This window comes from Daphnia magna, linkage group LG8 (assembly GCF_020631705.1).
Source record: "Daphnia magna isolate NIES linkage group LG8, ASM2063170v1.1, whole genome shotgun sequence".
Lineage (NCBI taxonomy): Eukaryota > Metazoa > Arthropoda > Branchiopoda > Diplostraca > Daphniidae > Daphnia > Daphnia magna.
This window is the reverse complement of record NC_059189.1, coordinates 881,158-903,642: the sequence shown is the minus strand read 5'-3', so window position 1 is coordinate 903,642 and position 22,485 is coordinate 881,158. Positions and strand designations below refer to the sequence as shown.

The 22,485-nt window shown below is 44.0% G+C and overlaps 3 protein-coding genes across 3 annotated transcripts; 2 read left to right on the top strand and 1 right to left on the bottom strand.

Moving 5' to 3' along the window:
- Positions 1 to 343: 343 nt before the first annotated feature.
- Positions 344 to 6,271, bottom strand: LOC116929585 (RNA-binding protein MEX3B). The gene is given in 4 exon segments (XM_032936849.2): positions 344 to 4,031; positions 4,132 to 4,385; positions 5,734 to 5,867; positions 5,869 to 6,271. Coding segments are annotated over 4 exon segments (1,716 nt in total). The 5' UTR covers positions 6,033 to 6,271; the 3' UTR covers positions 344 to 2,867.
- Positions 6,272 to 9,507: 3,236 nt separating this feature from the next.
- Positions 9,508 to 10,195, top strand: LOC116929588 (cytochrome c oxidase subunit 6C). Its single transcript, XM_032936854.2, has 3 exons — positions 9,508 to 9,669; positions 9,808 to 9,978; positions 10,045 to 10,195. The coding sequence occupies exons 2-3, from the start codon at positions 9,809 to 9,811 to the stop codon at positions 10,115 to 10,117; spliced, it is 243 nt and encodes an 80-aa protein (XP_032792745.1). The 5' UTR covers positions 9,508 to 9,669; position 9,808; the 3' UTR covers positions 10,118 to 10,195.
- Positions 10,196 to 10,818: 623 nt separating this feature from the next.
- Positions 10,819 to 22,369, top strand: LOC116929583 (mucin-17). The gene is given in 13 exon segments (XM_032936845.2): positions 10,819 to 10,937; positions 12,076 to 12,254; positions 12,321 to 13,493; positions 13,495 to 13,905; positions 13,907 to 14,059; positions 14,158 to 14,560; positions 14,630 to 14,947; positions 15,016 to 15,636; positions 15,716 to 16,645; positions 16,716 to 20,123; positions 20,199 to 20,259; positions 20,328 to 20,560; positions 20,632 to 22,369. Coding segments are annotated over 13 exon segments (8,193 nt in total). The 5' UTR covers positions 10,819 to 10,912; the 3' UTR covers positions 20,910 to 22,369.
- The last annotated feature ends 116 nt before the right edge of the window (positions 22,370 to 22,485 follow it).

Below are 22,485 nucleotides of genomic sequence, written 5' to 3'. Positions count from 1 at the left end.
CGTTTTCAAAATAGTAGACTGAATGAAAACGCACATATTTTCAATACGAAAATATGTCGATCGTGCGACTAGACGATATTATTCAACCGACCCTAACTCATCTCCCTTGACAACGCGGATATATGCGCTAGATCCGGGGCTTCCGCTGTGTGTGTGCTGCAGTGGTGCCCCTTTTTCTTCGGGTCGATAAATCAATAAAGGGAGGCATCGTCCCTTTCTGCAGTCAACGGATCAATACCGACCAGGATAGGAAGTTTTGTTCCGGCCCGTCTGTGGCAAAAGTTGGCACCCAAATGAAAGTTGAAGAAAAAAAACAACAGTGAAAGATAATTGAGACAGAATATCGTGGCTAAGTACTCTGTATTGGCCAAGTTACATGAAAAATACATTAAGCGAGCGAGAAAATTAAAAAAAAAAAAAATACCGAAAAAATAGTATAGAAAACTAGAACTTCACAAAAAAACTCTGATATTTTTGTATTTTTACGAGAAAAAAAAAATGTGGTGTTTTCTCTGGTGTACCCGATTTCGATTCGCTGTTGTCCATTTTATTTTAAAATAAACTTGAACCTTTTCCTACTTCGTCCAACGATAAATTCTCATTTGTTTTTGTTTGCCTTGCAATCGATACACGATCCTGGTGACAAGAGCTCAAATCAAAATGAAGTATCCCAGAGAAATCAATTATTATTATTATTCTGATATAGTACTGTATGTAATAGTAATATAGTATTATTATATGTATATAGTAGTACACACACATCGAGGAATACTAAGTGAATTGGAATATCGCTCTCGACGAGGGGAGGGAGAGTTTTTTTTGTCACACATCGAGACACGCGGCAAAAATACAAAAACGGTTATTTTTATTTTTTTTAGATTATTTTTTTTTAGAATAGTAAAAGAATTAGATAAAGAGAGATGATAAAAAATTTGAGAAACGGAGGACAAGCCGATACTTTTTTTTCTTCTTCGTTGATTTCAATTTTCGCACAATTATAGAGAATAAAATATTTTTTTAATTGTTTTGTTTTTTTAAGTAGTGGAGACCAACACAGCACAAATACTGCAGACCAACCGAATTTTTTGTTAAACAGCCAAAATAAATGTTGGAGAGGAAGACGGTACAAGTGTTTTGTGCGCTACCGATTAAATTATTGTTAACGACAAAAACTTTTATTTTTTTGTTGTAAACTTAATGGAAGAAAACTGCTGCTGTGCCTACAATGTTTCTGCGTTTACTAATCAATTTGTTCTTATTGCCACGACTTCTTGTTTCAAGGTAATCTGACGATGTTAGTTTTAAAGGGAAAAGGCGTAGGTGAACATTCTCGGGAGGAAATGATTAATGAACGGGCGCATCACACTACTTGACCAGAGCAGCTCTTTAAGAGAAAGGTCTCTTCTAAAAATGCAAAAAATAAATTTGTGGGGGCATACATGAAAAGTTAGAAAGAAAAAAAATGCAATTTATTGAATTTCTCTTGTTTAAATCAACTGTAAATCGAGGGACACAGACAGCTTCATTATAAATAACTATGTGATAAGCAGCATTGAATTTTTTTTATTACTATTATTACTATGTTGGTAAAGGTTTGCAAAAGAAATTCCTCTTTTTGATATTTATCCACTGAGAATATCGTCTAGAAAATATCCGAAAGATAATTTAAAAAAAAAAAAAAAAAGACAAAAGAAATAAACACACACAGAGAAAAAGGTACGGAATTGTTATATCGGGTGAAGAAGAAAAAAATGAGTGAAAGAAAAAAATAAAACAAAGAAACTGTCCGAATACTGTAACGGCACCAAGTTTTGTGTAACGCCAAAACCTAATTTTGTCCTTTTTTTTTTAAGTTTTTGTTTTAATTGGTTAAATTGAGCAGCACTTTGTTGTTAAATCGACGGGTGAAAGTGAAAAAAAAAAAGTATAAATCGATGTCGAGAGAGACAAGTGGTTTTCGGTATCACAGCTAACTCAATCGTAATTTTTCGACATTAGAGGGTGTCTCGGGAAAAGAAATTGTTTTTTTAATTTGCTGTGTAAATTTTACCCCCAGTTACTATTTCGCCGGAAATTAATTATTGCCCTTGGATTTTCAAATGTTGCGCGTGTTGTTCGTTCTTTTGTCCTAAACAAAAATAAATTTTTTTTCGCCAAATATACACATAAGAATTGAAAAAGTAAGAAAAAAAAACTTAAATTCTATTGCTCTCTTTACGCAGGTTTAAATATCGATTATCAAAAAGAATGTGGGAATTTCTGGGATGGAGGAGGGTTGTAAGAAAAAATAAGGAAATCTTTTTTTCGGCGGCTTTGCGGCAAACCCAAGTAGACACTTAAATATCGATTTGACATCGTCGTTTTACACACACGACACAAAATGATAGCATTTTTTAATAATTTCTCAACTGCGTGATAAGCTTGATTTGTATATAAAGATTTTTTTAATAAACGTGGGATTAAAAACAACTCTTGGATTTTCTTTCAGATCGACTGCACTTCCAAAAAAAGGGTATGTTGTGTACGTTAGGGCGCAATCTTCCAAAAAAATTCTGACGTTAACTTTCAAAAAAATTGGTGTGTGCACCTCCGTATAACAAAACGCGCAAGTTTCCAAAAGAATTTTCAAAAAAAAAAACCTGATGACAAAGAAGAAAAAATATTCTGGTTTAACTAAACCCAAAAAAGAAGAGAAAAAATCGAGTGATAATAGAGCGCGACAGGGAGGAAAATGGTACGGGGTGTCAAAGGTAGGTCTTACGAGTTTATAGGGGGGGTGAACATCCGCTGGTTGCTTCGTTGTTTCTTTTTGCTAATCTCCCATCAACCGTCTTCTTTGTAAAACAAAAAAAAATTACTAATCCGCTTTACGAGAAGATCCTGATGGCTTGAGTGACGGCCTGATGGCAGACTGGGCACTCTCCTCCGGCTAAATCAGATGATTCTTTGGGCACCAAACGTTGGGCGCAATCCATACAGAAAAGCTTGTGACCACATGGAACAAGAGCAGCCACCATCTCACCTTCACAGCACATGATGCATTCGCGCTTGAGTGATCCTCTCGTGCTGGAATTGCTGCTGGAACCAACTGGTGAACATGCAGCTGGAGAAGCCGAACCGGAAGCTGATGCGGAAGAATCACGGACACCAGAATCTGAATCCGAACGGATCTGGAAGGCTGCAGACAATGAGTTGAGCGTTGATCCGATGGCCGTCAGTGGATCAGAACTGATACGACGGGCAGGTGGGTGTTCAGAATCCGATGTGGGAAATCCAAAGCTATTGCTCCTTTTGGCTCCTCCGGCAGATGTGGTGCTTGTGCCGCTGGCCGTGCTGTTCGTGTTGATGCTACTAGTGCTGCCACCGCCTACCACGCCAGTACCGAAATCCGTAGACCAGATGTTGGGCTGAATCAGCGAGTGGCTCAAAGTAGGCGAATCCGATCCTCCCAAACCGATACCTTCATCCGAGTCGTACAAACTGTTGAGCAATCCACTGCCCAGTGTCTGCAATTCAGAGTCGATCTTGCCAGCTGCCGAAGAGGCAGATGGGGCGCCATACTGGGATCGTAGTCCGAATGCATTGTCTCCGAGCAAGTTGGACAATCCAGTCGATGCAACACCGTAAACATCGTTGTTTAGATGTCCAGTAAAAGCTGATCGTAAAGCAGACGAACTCTTGTAGAGTGACCCCATCAAATCAGATGTTCCATTATCCATCGCGCCTCCTAGATTCGATCCGAGCATGCCCAAACCCAGTCCGTTCAATCCAGCAGCTAAATCGTGCATCATATCGGGTGATAGTTCATTGCCGGATCCATCGACATTCACCAAACCGGTGCGTAGAGCAATGTGAGCCTCTATCTCTCTTTTAGCTTGTTCGACATTATCCGGCATGCCCGTCACTTCAAAAATGGGTTCCTTCTCCCTGGACGGTGTGACTATGTAGGTGCTGGTTTGCTGTTGAATTCGCTTGATGGTTGCTCCTTTGGGGCCGACGACCAATCCAACAACTCGATACGGTACACGAACCTTTTTCGTTTTTTTTTAATAGTCAAGACAATGGAACCGTCAGTTAAAAACCTTGAACTGGTTATTAAAAACATTTTTAGGACAAGGAAAATAAATGTACCTGGATAGTGACTTGGCCGGGGACTGGTGGTGGAGGAACGAGTCCAGTTGTACCGACGATACCGCATTGTCCAACAAGTCCAGATCGTCTTGAAGCTCTGATTTGTGAAAAGTGTTCAGCTGCTGACAGGATTTCTCGTTTGGCAGCAGCGACATCTTCTTTACGTCCAGTAACAACAAAAACAGGCTCTTCTCCGCGCACTGGCGTCTTGATGTAGGTGTTGGTTTTGGCCCTCAACGCCTTGATTTTACATCCTAACACAGAAAAGAAAAAAAAAAGTCAAAATACAGTCATGAATGAAACGGGTCAACAAAGAGTGGCTGATAAATCTACAAGGTTGTTTTGGCTGTGCGTGGTAGTGTATGCGTTCAGCATCACCATGGCCTCAATCGTACGCTCCACACAACAGCAGTAGCATTAAGACTAGCCTTGTCTGAGCTATACTAGTCGAATCGTGTCAAGCCAACGAAGAAAGTTGTTTCGCTTCAGCACAACGGGCAACATTTCAAGGTTTTTGTGGGCCAGAAACAAGAAAATGTTCGGTTTTTCTTTCCCTGAGACAAGTCGATCGACACTGGATATTATAAATAGAACCTTCTAGCAGCAGCAGCAGCAGCAACAACAATACAATTTTTATATATATTTATACACAAATGAAGTAGTTCAAGGTCGGTCGAGCGACTCGGTGTGACAACGCTCAAAAATCTACGCAGAAAAGAAGAAAAAAGCACAATGATGAAGCGTCAGGTCTCTTCAAGGTTACCGTGCTGTTCACCCGGATTTCAAAAACTGCTGCACGATTCACTGCCCACTCCCGTGTGTGTGCGCCAAACCACCCACTCAATTACAACACGAAAGAAAATTCAAGGAATGCAGCCATTAAAAGTGAGTAAAAATTGAGGCCGGTAAACAAATCAAATTTTTAAAAAAATGGGTTTTCTACTTGGAAATGGAAAAAAAAAGAAAAAAAGAGAAAAAATCATTTTCACTCATGTCCAACGCGGCAGCTGTCCAATGTCAGGCCAAGGTTATCGATTTGTAATACGAAAAAGAGAAAGCACACCGGTTAAAATCTTGTGCTTAATAGAAAAAGGGTGATTTATATTTTTTTTGCAAATGGCCTACTGATCTTGAAAAACGAACCAAAAACGAATAAACAAGTGAAAGTAAACTGAATTCGACGAAGATGGAACCACGTGGTGGCTTTGCGCCGTAAGCGTATAGTATAGAAGGGGGGATTGCATTTTCTTTGTGTGTTAGGGGGCCGCCATCTTGGAACGCGACGGAAGTTGGAGGGGGCCCACCCCACCGAAAGGAAATTGCGGCCGAGGGGGGAGAGAGACGGGTGGGAAAGAAGAGGGGCATTGATAACCTTCAACGGTTTTGGCCGTGAAGAAAAGACACGAAAAAGTAAAATGGAAAAATGAAAAAAAATTTGGGAGAGGTTGTGGCGGCGGCAAAGAAAGGGCGGGAAAAAACCCAAGGCCGAAAACCATGTATGCCATTTCCAAAGAATTTAGACATAATCAATTGCGAAATAACTAGGACACATCAGGAAACGATAACGGACTTAACTTATCAGATTAGAGACAAAAAAATTACCTTGTCTTCCGACGATTTCAGCAACGTGTTCTGAGCTCGGGACTGGTACGCACTCGGTCATGTTTTGACTCTTTTTGGCCAAGAATCTCATCTCGTCGGCATAATGAAGCGAATTAATGTGATCCATGGTGTTGTAGTGATGGATTGGGCGATGTGGAGTGATCCATGTGGTGATGCTCCATGTTGTTGCCGAAACTGAGCAGGGATAATTCCATCGCCACTTGCAGGGCTCGTTGGTCTTCCAGCGAATTATGGCGCGTCAACTCAATCGACTCACCGTACGATGCACTGGCCGGCATTTTGGTTTGTAAGGGGGGATGTCTCGATTCTTCAGTTTCTCTCAAAATATCGTTGTCTTGCTAGTATCAGCTCTTAAAAAGAAGACTGAAAAGATTTGAAAACTAAAAGTACAAAAAATAATTGTTTTTCAACAGCTCTCGTCTAATGGTTTGGCTATTTTTCGTTTGTTTCGCCACTCACTTTCACTCACACCCGTCCTACTGAGCTGTTCTCGACCAACTGGAAATGAGAGAGTGTCCCGCTTTAGACACAGTCCCAACATACAAGGACCGCGTGCATGAACTAAACCGCTAGGGGCGCTACGGAACGCGCGCCCGCCGTTTCAAATAAAAAGATACAGAGAGGAAGGGAGAGAAAAAAAAAAGTAGAGATGGAAAAAATCCTCCCCCCTCTCCCCAGTAGAACAAGTACCGAGTGCTCTGATTGGTTCATATTTTTCCACCCCTCTGGAGATTCAGTATATATCTCACCCCACCTCCACCCTACACAGTCTGGGGCTGCCTGGTCTCGTTTTTACCCTACCTCATTTCTCGAAGGGTTCCTTTGTGTGACGCTCTCAATTCCACCACGTGGTGTGCACCACGGCCACTCATGGAGAAAAAACTAAATACCTTTACATCTCGCCATCAACTTTAATTGAGGGCTTCCGATTGCAATTTCCATGAAATCCATGGCCGAGGTCTAAAAATTAAATGCGTCCCACCACATTGCCTTGGAAATATTCCCAAATATCAGTAATTGAATCCTGTTTTTAACAAGGAGTTGAATATTCATTTTTTCGTTAAAAAAAAAAGAACAAGTTTTGATTTCGAGAGAAGAAAGAACCCCTATATTGGAGCAACCACTAGGTGGCTTCTAGAATTTCACAAGGAGGATGTTTTAAATTTGAACTTATTTTTTAAATCTTGCATCAGATTGAATGACTCACACATTTAATTATATTTTATAGGTATGATTTCAGAAATGCCAACCAAAGAAGCTCCTTTGCCGCCTCGTGGTTGCATAAGTTCAGTGCCATCTGACGGCAGTGGGAGTTAATGCTTGTACATTCATGCTGACCACGAGGTCGGTTATAAAAAAAGAAAGAAGTGAAAGACCTTGTGAATTTGTGATTATTGCACACAATTCAATCTTCTTTGTTCGAACAATAAAAAAAGTATTTTATCGGACCGAACCATTTCAACATGTTGTAACCGACGTTACACAAAAAAGCATCGCGTAAGTTGAAAAATAAAGCACAGTAATTTCGTGTCGAAATTTTTTCCCACCCTTGGTAGTCGTTTGGATGAAATTGTGTAAAAGGGAACAGAAAAAAAAGGGCTTAAGCACAACAAAGCACGCGGCCTGATTTCTGAAGCATCACGTGATGACAGTATCCGGCCCAGAGTTTCGGGCGGGATCGGAAGCTGGTGGTCTTATCAACAGTCAACACTGAAACAAACCTCGACTCTATTCTCTTTGTCTAAATAATAAGAACTAAAAAGAAAGAGTTTGTCTAAACAATCCAATCATCAAATGAAAGGAAAAAGGGACAGTAGATAAGAAGAGGCATTACACACCTGCCTTGTGTGTGTATCGTGTATGTCCGCGGGATATGTGTCTGTGCTTCACAGCTGTCTCACTTATACGACGGAAGGCTGGCACCATGGAAAATCCAAAAACAACAAAAACATGACGGTCTTTTCTTCTTCATGAAAAAAAAAATATATAATGTAATTGAGGTAGAGATTCATCCCACATCTCTTTAGCATGAAAAAGATCCATCAATTCACCGCCGCCACTGCAACTCAAATGTCAAAGGTCAGCTTTGTTTTTCGAATTTCCAAGAAAAGAAGGTACCGCCCATTTGTAGAACAACTTATTGTCAAAATTTCATTCTTAAAAATTGACCTTATTTGACCTCTTTTCAAACAGGTCAAAAACTTTGAAACGTTTCCCCCGAGATTCAACACATGCGGGGAGAAGTTTTAGAAAAATAATGTAACACATTCAACAGAAGCCCGTTTTGTTGTATCTTTACATTCGATGAGAATGTTAAATACATGGAACGACCCTCTACCGGTAGAATAGAAAAACCCTATAAAGATGGCCTCGTTTAAAATCTCGTTAAATTTGTTGTTGATTTCGGCCTTTTTTTCGGTTGAGAGTGGTTCACAGAATAGAAAAACATCTTTCTTCTTCGTCTCCCTTTTGGTAATACAAGAAGAAGAAGAAGAAGAGGGGAAGAAGGGAAAAAAAACTTTTCTTTCTTCTCTTCTTCTTCTGTGTATATGTTGAAACTCTAGTGGAGTGTGTATAGTGACCACCTGGCGCCCCCCTCTTCTTTACAAACCTCCCTCTCTGCCTTCCCCCCATGTCCTTCTTCTGCCCTCTATTCTTTTTGTGCCCCCTCCACAAGGTTTTTTTTTTTGTGTGAAGGATTTCCTGCGCCATGACTATTACAAAGTGGGCCCCCATGATAATAATATTCAACCGAAAAACATTCCATGTTTGAATTTAAGTTTTATTGTTGGTAAAATTAACAATTTTACAAAATTAGGGCAATTGAATTTCATTTCAACTATGCCATCTAGAGGATTAAATATGAGGCTCGCCATGGTGTACTTGAAGCGTGAGAATGGATCACCACGTGACTGGCTAAGTTAATTCATCACAAAGAAACGACAATTTCGTGGAAAACATTTACATTTGATTAAATTGGATAGATGAACTTATCGAAGATTCAATTTGTTTGTCTACTCTTTTTATTATTACATTTTAAACTATTTTTCTTTTCTTTTTATGACTTCAAAAAGAGTGTGACGGATCGATGAGGGAATTGGTTCTTCGCCGCCCCAAGGTCGAAACAGGTCGCTGATTTTTCGTTGTTTTCGTTTTATTATTTTAAATTTTAACAAGTCATCCCATCCGACGGGGGGCCAGTGTAGACTCTTCTCTTCATTGAGTCCCAAATGAGACCAAAGAGGCTGTGTTCAGGCTGAAACGCCATTTCTTTTTGAAAAATGAAGGTTTCCATGAAAAGAGTCGTCCTCAATATAGTCCACTAAGACCTTCTTCTTTCTTCTGCGTGCAATTATCTTACAGACATTCGCTTGTCTAATACTCCATGGCTTCGTTCCCAGACGAGCGAAGGTTTGAGTTCAATGTCAAACCGCGAATTTTTTTTTTTAACACAAGAACGACGCGCGTTAAATGAGGCTGTCCAAGCAGTTCGATGTCCTTGATTTCTGAATCGTAATTTTTTTGTTTCTTTCCAAATTTTTTGTCATTGTTTGGCGCTTTGCAGCTGCGCACTTTTTTCTTGTCTATGCTGCCAGTTTTTTCTCCTTGAATTGTTGTTACGTGCATATTACACCTTTCTTCCCGCAGGGTTTCAAGGCAGGTGAGCTTACGAACAACGTCAATATCTGTACTAACTTGCCGGATGTGTGTATCTTTTTCTCTCTTCTTTGTTACAGATTTTTTGTTCAACTTTTCGAGCAAGTGACGTCATCGAATTTGAAACGTTCGTAGCAGTTCTGCTTTGATCGGTAGGTGGCAGCATAATTTTCACAATTTTCCAAAAGTCGAGAACGCCACCATTTTGAGCCGTTGATTTTCTGCTACCGAGTCGTACACACGTCCACCAGTTTCCAAGTAATATATTATTCATCTTAAGGTTATTTGTACTGATATAGTTTTTAAATTTATCTTATTACCGTCGACGAAGAATTTTCCATATTGTGATACTGTACTTCTTCATTCTCAATAAAAAGTTCTGTTTGTAAAATGTAGAATGTCGGCGAAAGCTGTTGCAACCCTTGCTAAACCAAAGATGAGGGGTCTGTTGACTGACCAGATTAAGATGCACTTGGTTGTTGCTACCGTTCTGTCTTTTGGAACTATGTTCGCATACAAGTTCCTAGTTGCTGACCAGAGAAAACTGGCATATGCTGAGTTTTACAGGTAACATTTTGCATCACGTTTCACATAGTAGAACACTCACTCAATGATTGTGTGCATCATTTTCAGGACATACGACATTGAGAAGGAGTACAACAGGATGAAGCAAGCTGGAATCTTCACTGCAGCCCGACCAGCATAATTGTTGAATTAATGAAGGAATATGCTAGACTCTTGATAATGTGAATATAGATGTCAATAAAAATGAAAACCATAGTAATCTTGTTTCCTAGGTTTTGAAATTATTTTTGAGCTTGTTGGCTATCTTTAGTTTAAGAGATGACCTGTTGTGGTATTTCTATTCAAGCCAATGCTAGGAAAAAATTGGGATGTTGTACAAAATGATGTAGTTATTACTACAGACTAATGCAACCCAACAAAAGATATTGATTGCTTGACAAAACAACCAATATCCAAAGAAGGAATGTAACCCTACACCAGGAATGCTGATTTCTTGTATTGTATTTGTGAAATACAGTAAGAATTTGTATTTCTTATTTTTTTTAGTTATTTTATCCTAGTTAGCCTAGGCAGGCCTAGATAAGGATTACTTTTATCGAATGGCTATTCAACATCCGTTCTTTGTCGAGTGCAGAGCATAAATGTGATCGATAGAAAGTTCTCAACGATAATAAAGGACTCCATAGATATATTACTTAAATCTCCACAACGAGTGGGAAAAACTGCATTCAATATGCCAGAAGAAGAAAACAAAACTATTTTAAATGACTAAATGAGAAAAATAAACTTTTAGTTGGCTATTGAAAATCATTTGGCAATGTCGGCTGTTTGTTGTACTAGCCAACAATCGATAAGTAAGGCGCGTTCATCGATAGTCCAGCCAAACTATCGATAACTTAGAAGCTTTTGCAAATGGCGGCTATGAAGCCCCCAAATGTTATTATTGTTCGATGGAGTATATCAGACCATTAAGATTATGCCGGATTGTTTCAACCCCCCAGGTGAGTGATTGTTGTCCTGCAACCGCGCAACGTGCGCCGTGTCATCGTGATGGAATATGTTGAGTTAGTGACTTTTAAAAAGCCAAACTCCCCAGTGCCCTACGCGACGATCCAACACTCAAACACAAGAAGTTCGGAATTTCCTTAGGACTGGCGTGTGTGTTTGTCTCTGTGTGTGTTCTATGTGTATACTACTCCTGGATTAATCGTTTCCCGATTTTTTCAACGGAAAAATTCGCGTTTGGATTATATTTCATCCATCATAATAGTTGCTGTTATGCATTTATGTGTGTCGTCGACGGACCCAAATGTTGTCAAAGTGGGGTGGGCAGAAAGAGAGTCGGCATGTTTTTGGCTGCTTGCTCGCGTCAGGGCTACTACGGCGGGGCAGCAGCAGCGCCACCACCACCACACCTTTGCATTTTGTTCGCATTTCGACAACAAAATTTCAAATCAAATGAATGATGTTCATTTCTCAGAGACCCCAAATTTAAAAGATTTCATTTCTGGCTCTAATCGTGTGCCTGCATATTAGCGCTGAATATGAGGGATTCTTTCCAGTAAAGTTAAAAATGGGCCACTGTTGTTCGTCGGAACAAAAGAGGCCCCAGTTCAATCCAGTACGGCCTGTCCATATTTCTCTCGTTTAGTATTGACGTTTGCAGATTGGATCAAGTTTGAGGGAACAAAAAAAAAAAAAAACGCGCGTAAAAACCTAAACAAAATAACTCTTTAGACAATCACCCAACCGAACGAATTGTTACGTTAGTGGTCAGTGATTGTGTCTGCTTTTTTTTGTGTGACCGAATAGTGGTCACAGGTGTCGGGTTCTACAAAACTCGACCAAACGAAAGTGTTTGAATGCTCTGTGCCAATAATAAAAAAAAAAATCATGGGAACACCGGGTCTTCCCCCCCAAACTCGTTCTCTTCAATTTAAAAGTTTCAAGTTTGGCACGTTGAATCAAGGTAGTGATCACAACAATGCAAATCGGCGAAACATTCGTGGTTATCTTCATCGTGATAATTAATGACAGCCTCTTTTCCTGTGCCTATTTTATTTGTTTTAACTCTATGTCACTGGGATGGAATGCATTATGCCTTAGGTTCTAATGTGTCTGATTGCTGTGTCTTTTCAGAGAGTGAAGAGAACCGCCAGCTGCGGGTCCAGCGCCGAGTGGAGCCGTGGAACTCCTCGGTGCGGGTCACCTTCACCTTGCCCAGGGAAGCGGCCGTCCGGCTCCGCCAGCTGGCTCAGGTGGGCGATGCGGCGCTCAGAGAATTAGGAATATTATCCGTGCAGCTGGATGGCGATCAGGTATATATCATGACTCAAATCAAAGCCTTAATTTGTATGAGATTTTCATCACTATAATTTTTGCAGGTCATATCATTGACGATCGCCGGTCGATATGAAACGCAAGAGATTGTTTTCCGGACAGAACCAGCAGGAGCAGCAGCAAATGTAGCAGCTGCTTCTGCAGTCAATGGAAGTGTAGGAGGAAATAGTGTATCGCCTTTAACCGGGTCAGTGGTGTCAGCAACATCCTCCCCAGCAAGTGTGACAGAATTATTGACGCAAGTCGCCTCTACCGGAGCCGGTGTCTCTAACGGCCTAGTGACTCCATCTCAGGGTAGTGGCAGTGTCGTCTTGCCGGCTGACGTGAATGTCGGCAACAATAGCAACTTCCAGCAGCCAGTGGTCGCTGCGACTGTGTCGTCCGCCGGAGCGTTCCGCAGTCCGAATGTAGTTGCGCCAGGTAGTCAGCCGATTCCTTATGTGCAACAACACCAGAGACCTGTTATAGGAGGAGGATGTAGTGCGAGCGCGCAATCGAATGCCGGACCACACAACAGTAATCCGAACAGCGGGATCGGCGGTAGTGGTGTCGTGGCGGCCCGTGCCCAGGCAGTCTACGCGGGTCCCTACCCATTTGCCAGTATGACCCATGCCGCTCAATCTATGCTCGGTCAAACTGGCCAGCCGTCCTCCTCTTTATCCTCAACATCTTCTTCTGCTTCTTCTTGTCCCCCTTCTACCGCCATCACCACCATGTCTCAAACAATACCCAGAACGGGACGGCCTCCTACAACTATGACGGCCAATACAATCAACCATCCGGCTGTAACGTCAGGCCCGCCTCCTCCGACATCTACAGCTTCTTCTTCGTCGTCGTCACCTTCTCCACTTCAAGTTCTGTCAAGTGCCTTGCACCCTGTCACTATGAAATCTGCCGAACCCTCCGCCACCGCTGCTGTTGTTTTCGCGTCGCCCACTACTATGCAAGTCGGAGGAATCAATGCACCCTCGTCTGCCCAGCACTTCCAGCCGAATCCAACACAGCAACAATCGTTCCCCAGCAGCAGCAGCAGCAGCACGTCATCACCTACACCGAATCCGACTGTCGTTAGGACAACGCCGGTGGTGGCAATAAACCAACAAATACCACCGACCCTTTCGTCTGGCTCGTCAAATGTCAATTTCCAATCGGTTCCCATCACGACCGTGTCGAGCCCGCTCTTAGTCAATCTTTTGCAGCAACAGCAACAACAACAGGCAACAACAAGAACAGCAGCAGCTGCAACAGCAACAACCTAGGAACATGTTGCCCAGTCGGAGTGGATCGCCGGGTACACAAGGCATGGCATCGGCCAGCATGGGACCTGTCACGTCGACGGTCAATTCAAGCGACGTAGCGATGGAATCGAATCCGGTTGACGTGCTGGACAAGGTCAGACATCAAAAGCAACATCAGCAGCAGGTGATGGGAGGAGTCGGTCGTCCGGTTAGCCGTACGCACAACTCGCCACTTGTCGTCATCTCCGGCCGCTTCACCTTACCCTGTTTCCTCTTCTTCTCCCAATTCCCCGGCCGGAACTGGGACGCCGGTTGGTATCGTGGCCAACGCTGCCCCTGCTTCGGTAGAGACAAACCTGACATTGGCTGCCTCAGTTACGGTGCTTAATGTTCGGACAGGTGCACCACTCAACGCCCACACAGCTCTCAGCGGCTTGGCCCCCACGATTCCTTCAGCACATCCTTCGTCCAGCGTTGCTGCTACCCCCGTTGTTGTCCCGGTTTCGTCGTCGTCTTCTACACTGGAAACTGGAGAAGCCCTTCAGGTTTTTTTAATTTTTTTTTTATCTCTTGTTTTTAAGACATTTTTGTTTGCTTTTAAGACGTCATCTTTTAACGACGTATTTTTGTTTTGTTTTGACAGACTGATAGATTAAACCAGCCGATCATCGTCCAGCAACAACAACAGCAATTTGTTGTTCGGCCGTCTGGAAGTGTATCAGCTTCTTCTATGGTTACTGGAGTTCGAATGCCCATAATGACCCGGGCTCCCGGGCCTGGATCTCTTGGCGTCATTCGCCATTTGGCGCCAATAACAACAGCGGCAGCGATACCAACAGCAGCACCACCTGGAGTTGTTGCCGCAGCTGCCACGGCGCTTAATGTTGCTTCGTCCTCCTCAATCCGGTCGCTGCCTCCATCCGCTGTTCCTCCGCCACCTTATCCAGGCCTTAGGCCCAACCTTCACCATGTGGTCAATCACAACAATCGTCTACCGGTCATTCCTGGTGGAGCCACCGTCACTGCTGTACCTGCTACTGTTGCCGGTACTTTCTCGCGATGACAAAGCAGATTCATTTCCGTTCTAATTCCTTTTTTCCTGGCACATTTTGCAGCATCCATTTCCTCATCGTCCGTGACTTCGTCTAATGTGAGTGCCAATCTGCTTGATGGAATGGTGTGTGTCAACGACACGTATATGTTGCCTGGAAGGAACAATCTTTCCATCACGGTTGTCAGCGATCCCCAAAGGAACGCTGCAACAAACATTCAGCGCGTAGCTGGAACGACTCCGACTCCACCGCAAACTATTATGGGGACGCCACCGATGTCGGCAGTCGCAACAAACAACACCAATCCAACCGCCATCACTATCTCGAGAACAGCCTCGGAGATGGAGAAACAAAAGCAACTGCTTATCAACCCACTGACGGGTAGGTTTACCCCATTCTGCATTCTAATGAATGGATTTTATTTAATGTATATATTTTTCTAAAACTAGGCCATTTAGAGCCGAGTCCTAGCGAGAGCTCTGACAGTGACGTGGAGGTGACCAAAGACTTGGAAATGTCGCTGGAAAATTCGTTGTTGATGCAGTCGCTACTGGACCCCACCTCACCTACGTTCTTAGATCGGCCTCTACCTGATTGCCTTTTCAGTGACGAAGATACGGAAAAAATGTCGTTGACAAACGACAAAGCAGATCCGTACGAATTGTCGTCCAAACCAATCAATCGTACAACGGCGACAACAATAATGAATCAGCCCATTGTGGCTGCAGCCATCTGCAGGGAACAACCACCACCGGGAAGCAAAGAAACGGGCGAAGGCATCAAATTGCGACTCAAATTAGAGAAAAATGAATCCAATTATGTTGCCTTTGTCAACCTGCCGGTACCGAAATCATCGCCGAGTTTGGATCCTGCGGCGATCGCACCCAACTCGATTTCCAACAGCAACAGCGGTGGAAACAGTCCAGCTACTGAGCCAAAGGTTCCTCCGCTTCACATTTCCCTCAAAGGGCGGAATTTGGCTGTTCTGAATAGTCCAAAGAAGGATGTGAAGCGGAAAAAGTCGCGAAGTCGACACGAATCTGCCGAAGAGGATGAATTATTCCACAAAGGTAAAAAAACTATTAATAAAATCTTTGAATTGGTTTTTTAATCGCAAACTATTTCGGTTGAATGTCGATACAAATTCAGGTGAAAAGAAGAGCGTCAAACGAAAACGGTCTCAGCAGTTAACGCCAAGTTACGCGGAATGTATAGACGACAGAGCAGAGGAACAACAAGAGGATCTCGTTCCTGTCGAGGATGTCGAATCCGATTGCAAGCCGAAAGTAAAAACGAAAATGGAATTTGAAACGGGTCCACCAACCACCAATGTCGTCTTGTCCGAACCTGCATCATCCTTTGGTCTGCCAAGCGTTGACAAAACGGCCGACAACAACTTGGCGATGCCCCACGTGTTGATGGAACAGGACGACGAGGCTGTCACCATAACGGGTAGTGTTCCCGGACCGTCAATCAAATCAGACGATGAGCCAATCAAATTGGAGGGCATGGAAGTGTGCCTGGAATCCAATGAGACACCATCGTGTGAAGGAGCCAACACTTTAGTGGACACTCATAGTGCAATAGTGAATCACGTAACGGCAGATCGTGATGGTGATGTAATGGTGATGTCAGACAATTCGCGGACAGAGCAAACATTGTGCTCAGATGAATTGGACGTTGATGTGACGCCAATTGGCGAAGATGTGACCATGAAACCAGTACCATCACCACCTGTTGTTCCTTCACTACCCCTGAACCCCTCAACTTCTTCCACTCATAGTTCAAATAGTCCAACCGTCCACCAAGTGACCGATCCCAGTTCGCCATTGTCCCCGCCTCTTGAATTGTCTGTGGCTAGCCCGGCCGTCCAACAATCACAACAAAAACAAGCGGAGCCACAACAACAGGAATCCCCTTTACCACCCAAAGTGAAGGATGAACCGGTTGCATCCATCGTTCCGGCGTGCGTTGACAAAACGGAGCTCGCAGAAGCAGAGCGCATTTCTTCCATAGTCAAACCCAAGTGCGAAGTGGAAGACACGCTGAACGATGTCAAACGAGATGACTTCTTTGCAGGTAAAGTTCAATTATACTTTGATTAATTATATAGTACAATCGTTGATTTAACTATTCTTGACGTTGACAGAGCCTGTCGATCAAGAGGGTTTAAGCGCTCGTTTGATTAAGAACGAATTAGAGGCGACGATTTTGCGTACGAAAATCGGCACCAACGACCTGCACAAGCTGAGTTTACTTAACAATGTCCACCGGAAGAGCAATGCCATGATCCCAACACCTGAACAAGAGCCGTTGGTTATTGCTAACGTGAGTACAACGACCACCATGAAAACTGAAGTGGCCGAGGAAGCGTTACCTGGAAGTCAAACTATGATGACATCGCCGGAAAAATCAGCCGAAGAGATGATTTCCAGAGAAATCGTAGTAGTAGAGTCTCCAACAGCCAAAAACGAAGTCGTCGTCATGGTGGCTACGTCGGATACGCGCATTAGTGGAGGAGGAGAAGACACTGGCAACACTCAGGGTGAAGATTCAGGGATAGAATCGCTGGATGCGTTGTCAGAGAAGAGTCCCAACCAAGGAGAGAGTCCACCGAGGAGAGAAGACAAAGATTATTCCTCTTCTAATTCGTCGGATCAACGGCAGTTTCGCCAGCCTTCACCTTTGGCATCCATCCAAACCAAACCGGCGTCGCCACCGCCACCACCACCGTCATTGGCGCTTGAGTCCACCAAGGCATTCAGTCCTGTACCGACAACATCATCACCGTCAAATGTAATTTCAGACGCAAGTGATACAACGACTGCGATACCCGATTCCGTCGAGGTTGAACAACAACAAGAACCTCTTTCGCCCGCTGTGGTTGAATGTGAGCAAGTGTCGGCGGAAGTCAATCTAGTGACACCAAAATCTCCAGAAGTTTCCTCCTGTCCTGCGGAGATGGAAGACCCTGAAGAAGTTAGCCCTGTTGCCCCTCCCTCACTGGAAGATCCGCCAGCCGGAAATGTATCACCAGCACCTTTTTGCGATTCCATCCTCTCCGAGTCGACTGTGCCAGACGTCGTTCCAGTCGGCGACGAAATCCCGTCGGATCAAGTCATTGCAACCGCCACGTCACCTGCGCAAGTTCCTACAGACGTCTGTTCCAGCCCACGTCTTTCTCCGCGTCAGCCATCGCCAACACTGGACGAAGATTTACCCGTTGATGAGCATCCGACTGCAACAACTACGGAAGATCCCGCACCATCAGCGAATGTTCAATCAAGCAATGAATCGCCCAGCTCTCCTCCGGCAGAGACCCGCTCTTCTCCGCTACCCATTCCGGCTGCAGTATCGATTGAAATGGTCGACAGCAGTTCACCTTCTGCTTCGGTTCTCCCTAAAGAAACGGAAGTAGTTGCGGCGCCAGTTCCAGCAACGGCGGAAAACACGGAGTCATCGACGGAAGTGCCTGTCGGAGAAGAAAAAGATGAATCGGTAGCCAACAGCGGTCGAACGGAAGCTGAAAAACTAGAACCGATTAAAGCGGATGAGGCGGATCTGCCAACGCAAATCTCCTCCGAAACAGTTGAGTATAACCGACCGATTTCGTGCGAACCGATGGAACCCAAAGAAATGAAATGCACTAAAGTGAAACCGGAAGAAAAGATCTCGTTAGATTCCGCTTCGACACCACCACCACCACCACCAGAAGAGCAGAAAATTCCATCAGCTGTTTCCCAAGCGATCCCTCCACCATCCGCCATGGAGAAATTGGATGAGCAGTCGAACTCTATCTCATCATTTTCGCCCGAATCTCTGGGTAATTCGTGTTCCTCGTCGGCTAGTAGTCCTACCGACGTCGAATCCAAGACAACAGTAGCAACGGCGATTGTCGTTCCTAAAACTGAGGAACCCTCATCTTCGTCTGCCGTCGTCGTCGTGGAGGCGGGCACTTCTGGATCTCAGCCCAAAATCGGTTTCATCGCCAACTGCCATGCCCAGAAACGGACGAAAGAACATCAGCCGACTGAATCACCCAAAGCTAATGCCGTACCTACCCCTCCACCGCCGACCAGCTACGTCCTGTTTTCATCCAACAGCGCCACCGGTGGAGTAGGAACCAATTCGATCGCTTTGTCATCCAAGTCGATGGCGATGATCGCCTCTTCCGGCGCTGGCGGAGCGACTCGAATCAGTTCGGCGTCGGGTCTATTTGCCATGACGTCCGGATCGAAAATGGTCCCCATCCGCTTAGTTACGATACCAAAGGGAATGGATCTGTCGTCGGCTACGTCGCGATCAGGTCCTGGTCAAGGCGGCCCAGTTAAAATTCTCGTCTCAAAAGTATCACCTGGAAAAGTTCATGGCACACCTGTTTCGGCAGTGATGATGAAATCCATCACTGTTCCAGCTGCTTCTTCGGCTGCTCTGTCTGCCTCCTCATCCTCTTCATCAACAGGCATGGCGCCAATATCTCTTCCGGTAACAGCAACAGTAACAACAGTCTCATCCATTCCAGTTTCTTCCTCAGCTCCTGCACGGACCGTATCTCTGACGACGTCAAATCTGACCGCTCCTCAACTGGTTAAGACAGTGGCTGTGGAACTGGTGAAGAAAGAAGCCAAAGAACCTGCTCCCAATCGTTCATCACCACCATTATCAGCATCCGCCCCCGTAGTTGTAATACCAGCGAATGAAGAAGAGAAACCGTCTAGCAATAAGAACGAGAAAGATGCACCGATGGCAAACAATAGCATCAGCAAAGATCAAATCGATGTCGTCGTCCAGCCAGGGGATGAAGAGGAACGTGGTCAATCTCAGCCACAGTCTCCTTTCCACGGTTTCCCGTCATTGAACGCCACTCCGGAAGAGCTGATGAACGATAGTGCCAGCAGTAGCAGTAGCTCGGGCTCGGAATGTGGACGTTCGGACACTGGAACATCTCATCATTCTGAACTTAAAAACGACTTGGAGGACGATGACGAGGACACCACCGGATCGGAAGAAACAACTCCGACGCCCGCATTACAACCCGCACCGTTCCACGAACATCCAGTGACGGATGCATTGACAATCGAAATTCCTCCGAATGCGCCTGAAACGATGACGAGGAGTACCCGTTCAGGAACGAGAATTATCAGTCCAGAGATCCGACGCAGTAGTCCGCGACAGCAGAGTCCAGCTGAAGAGAATAAACAAGGAGGCATTTCAACAACAGCAAACAGTGGGGCAGTCACGGCTCGAAAGAGTTCGCGCCGCAAACGTAACGATTCCGGTTCCAGTGGCACGTCCGACCCGCCGAGTAGCGGTGACAGGCAAACGCCGACGGATCAAACCGATGGATCGTCCAATCTTTCAACGAGGCCAAACAAGCGAAAATGTTCGGAGAATGCGAGTGAAATGATCAAAGTCTGCATGGGTCTGGAGGACACTCCGCGCAAAATGAGCAGCAGCCACAATGATTGTAACACCCCCACTCACATAGGCGTCTCCATGTCCGGTAGGAAAAGGCAAGGCAGCGTTGACGATGCTCCCTCGACCATCCTTAAAAAACGTAATTGTTTTTTCTTTGTTTTTTTTGTTCTTCTTTGGTTCTTTTTTTATTAATCATTTCAAATTCTTAAAATAGATGACAACTCGGATGACGACACCTTGCCGGACCTTCCCCATAAAATACCTCGAACCAACAGGTGAAAGACAAGCAAATTCCTTTGTGGGAAGTCATACATTTAAACGTTTATTCTTATTTTCTTTAAAGGGTTGCTATTCGCAATTCAAAGAAGAATTCCGTCAAAGTGATGTTGAAAGAAACACCATCCAGCAATACAAACAATTTCCATCCTGCCTCGACGACTCCGCCTCCTCCACCGTTGTCGACGGCCAGAAGATCAGGTCGACATGTCGGCAGTGTAGGACTCCGGGGATCTTCCTCGGCAGCGATCGAGAACAACGGGACAGTTAGAAGAAAAACGAGGAGTAGTGCCGCACTAGGTTTGTGCTATTGCTTTAATCGTGGGGATAATAGAAAAAGACAAGTAACGATGAAAATTGTTTTCTTATAGTCGCACCCGAATCTGACGCCGAAACTGACGGTCCAATGGCAACGTTGGATCAGCAGACGACTGCTACCACCACCATAGGGACGGGAACAACTGCAATATTGGCTCCTGATCTTCCGGCGTCTGATTCCTCCGCCACTAACGCTGCATCCGCAGCAGCCATTTTGGCTCCCCAACCTGGCCCGGCCAGCGTTTTGGGTGGACTGTGCAGTGCCACTACAACCGGACCTTTGACGTCGGTCAATAACAAACGGCGACGAGTGTCACGAGATAGCCGGTGATGAATCCACACGGTGGGCAGGAGGGAAAATTTGAAAACAATGTTGGATTTCGTCCACTCCCCCACTCCGCAGTGTGTACCCGTGGGTGTGCCTGCCCGCTTTTGTATATTTATTGTACATAGAGAAGTTAATTCACAGACCAGAAACAAGTTGTGGACTACTCTGCAACAGCACCGTCGCCCCCCTCCCGCCAATTCTCCTATAGTAACGGAAAGATCCATTTGAAATTATTGTTTAAAAAAAACAACAAAAAGCAAAACAAAATATGTATTGAAACGGATTTTAACGACAATGATGAAGCTGATGAATTTGTTGAAAATTTGAAAAAAAAAAAATCTTCTCTCACTTTTTGTGTTGACCTCTACCTGCCGTTGCCTTTTTTACGATTCCTTCTTGCTGAAATAATAATAGTTTTTTTTTTTTTCGTTTGTTTAAAAAAAAAAATCGAATAGTAGCCACAACCCGTAGGGGGTAGGGGCCTGAACAATCCGTGCAGACGTAGTCAAAAACGACGAGAGCATATGTTTTGTTTAGTGAACGAAAAAGAAGAAGAAAAAAAAAAAAAAAACAATTGCAAAACAACCCAAGTTGGGCTTGTTGCCCTGACCCCCATTTATGCAGCGGAAAGTGTGTGTCTGTGTGTGTTTGTCTATATATATACTATATACCGTCATCTCAGCTGTGCGTGTTTGTGTATGCTTCTGGGCGTTTTAATGGATCAAGTTCAAAAATTGCGTCGTTGTTGACATTATGGTGGATCGTGCAATCCTTTGGACAATAGTGAAAAAACAAAATTTGAAGTTATAAGCCTCCTGGAACCAGCCGTTTCGTCGTTTATCCTCCCCACACCACCTGTCGATTTTTACACACACGATCTTTTTTCTTTTCTTTTCTTAAACCAAATTATTGTAATCTTAACATTTTTGTTTTTTTTTTTTAAATCTATTTCCCTTCCTCCAACACACAACAGTGCGGGATCCATCATCACAAACATCAAAAGTGAAATTCTATCCAAAAACTATTTACACTTTGTTTGTTGTGACATTTTCTTGCTCTTACTTCTCTTTTTCAGTAAATTTCTCAGTAAAAAGATGAAATATGACTATTTCGTTGGTAAATTCATTTCCTTATTTTTACTGACATTTTGTTGACTTTCTTTCTATCCTCCACCCAGTTTTTCTTCTTCTCTTTCATCCACATCCCTAACTATTCATCATGTTGTACATAGTACGTGTAGACTGAAATTTTCGCTTTTTTGTTTTGTTTCTTGTTTATTTTTGTTCGGCTCTTATCCTTGGATCGTGTATGTGCGTGCGTGTGTGTGAGAGCGATTCCATCTGCCCCCACCACTCTCTTCATTGACTGTTATACCACAGCTTTTTTTAATTGGGGAATTCCGAAATGATGATAAAATTATGCAGTCTTGTTGCCACTGAAAGAACAATGCGTATCTCTCATCATTTCCCTCTTACTTCATTTCAGACAAGACCTGGCCTCTTACAATTCAAGTGTCAGACTTGCACGAAGCCTCGTCAGGCATTGTGTGAACATACGGGTGTGAAAGTGCAGGGGGGAT

What these genes read in the sequence shown, in the direction of transcription:
- LOC116929588 (XM_032936854.2), top strand. Translation starts at nt 9,809, where the DNA reads ATGTCGGCGAAAGCTGTTGCAACCCTTGCTAAACCAAAGATGAGGGGT. An exon ending in GCATATGCTGAGTTTTACAG is followed by an intron (nt 9,979 to 10,044) that starts GTAACATTTTGC and finishes CATCATTTTCAG; the next exon opens with GACATACGACATTGAGAAGG.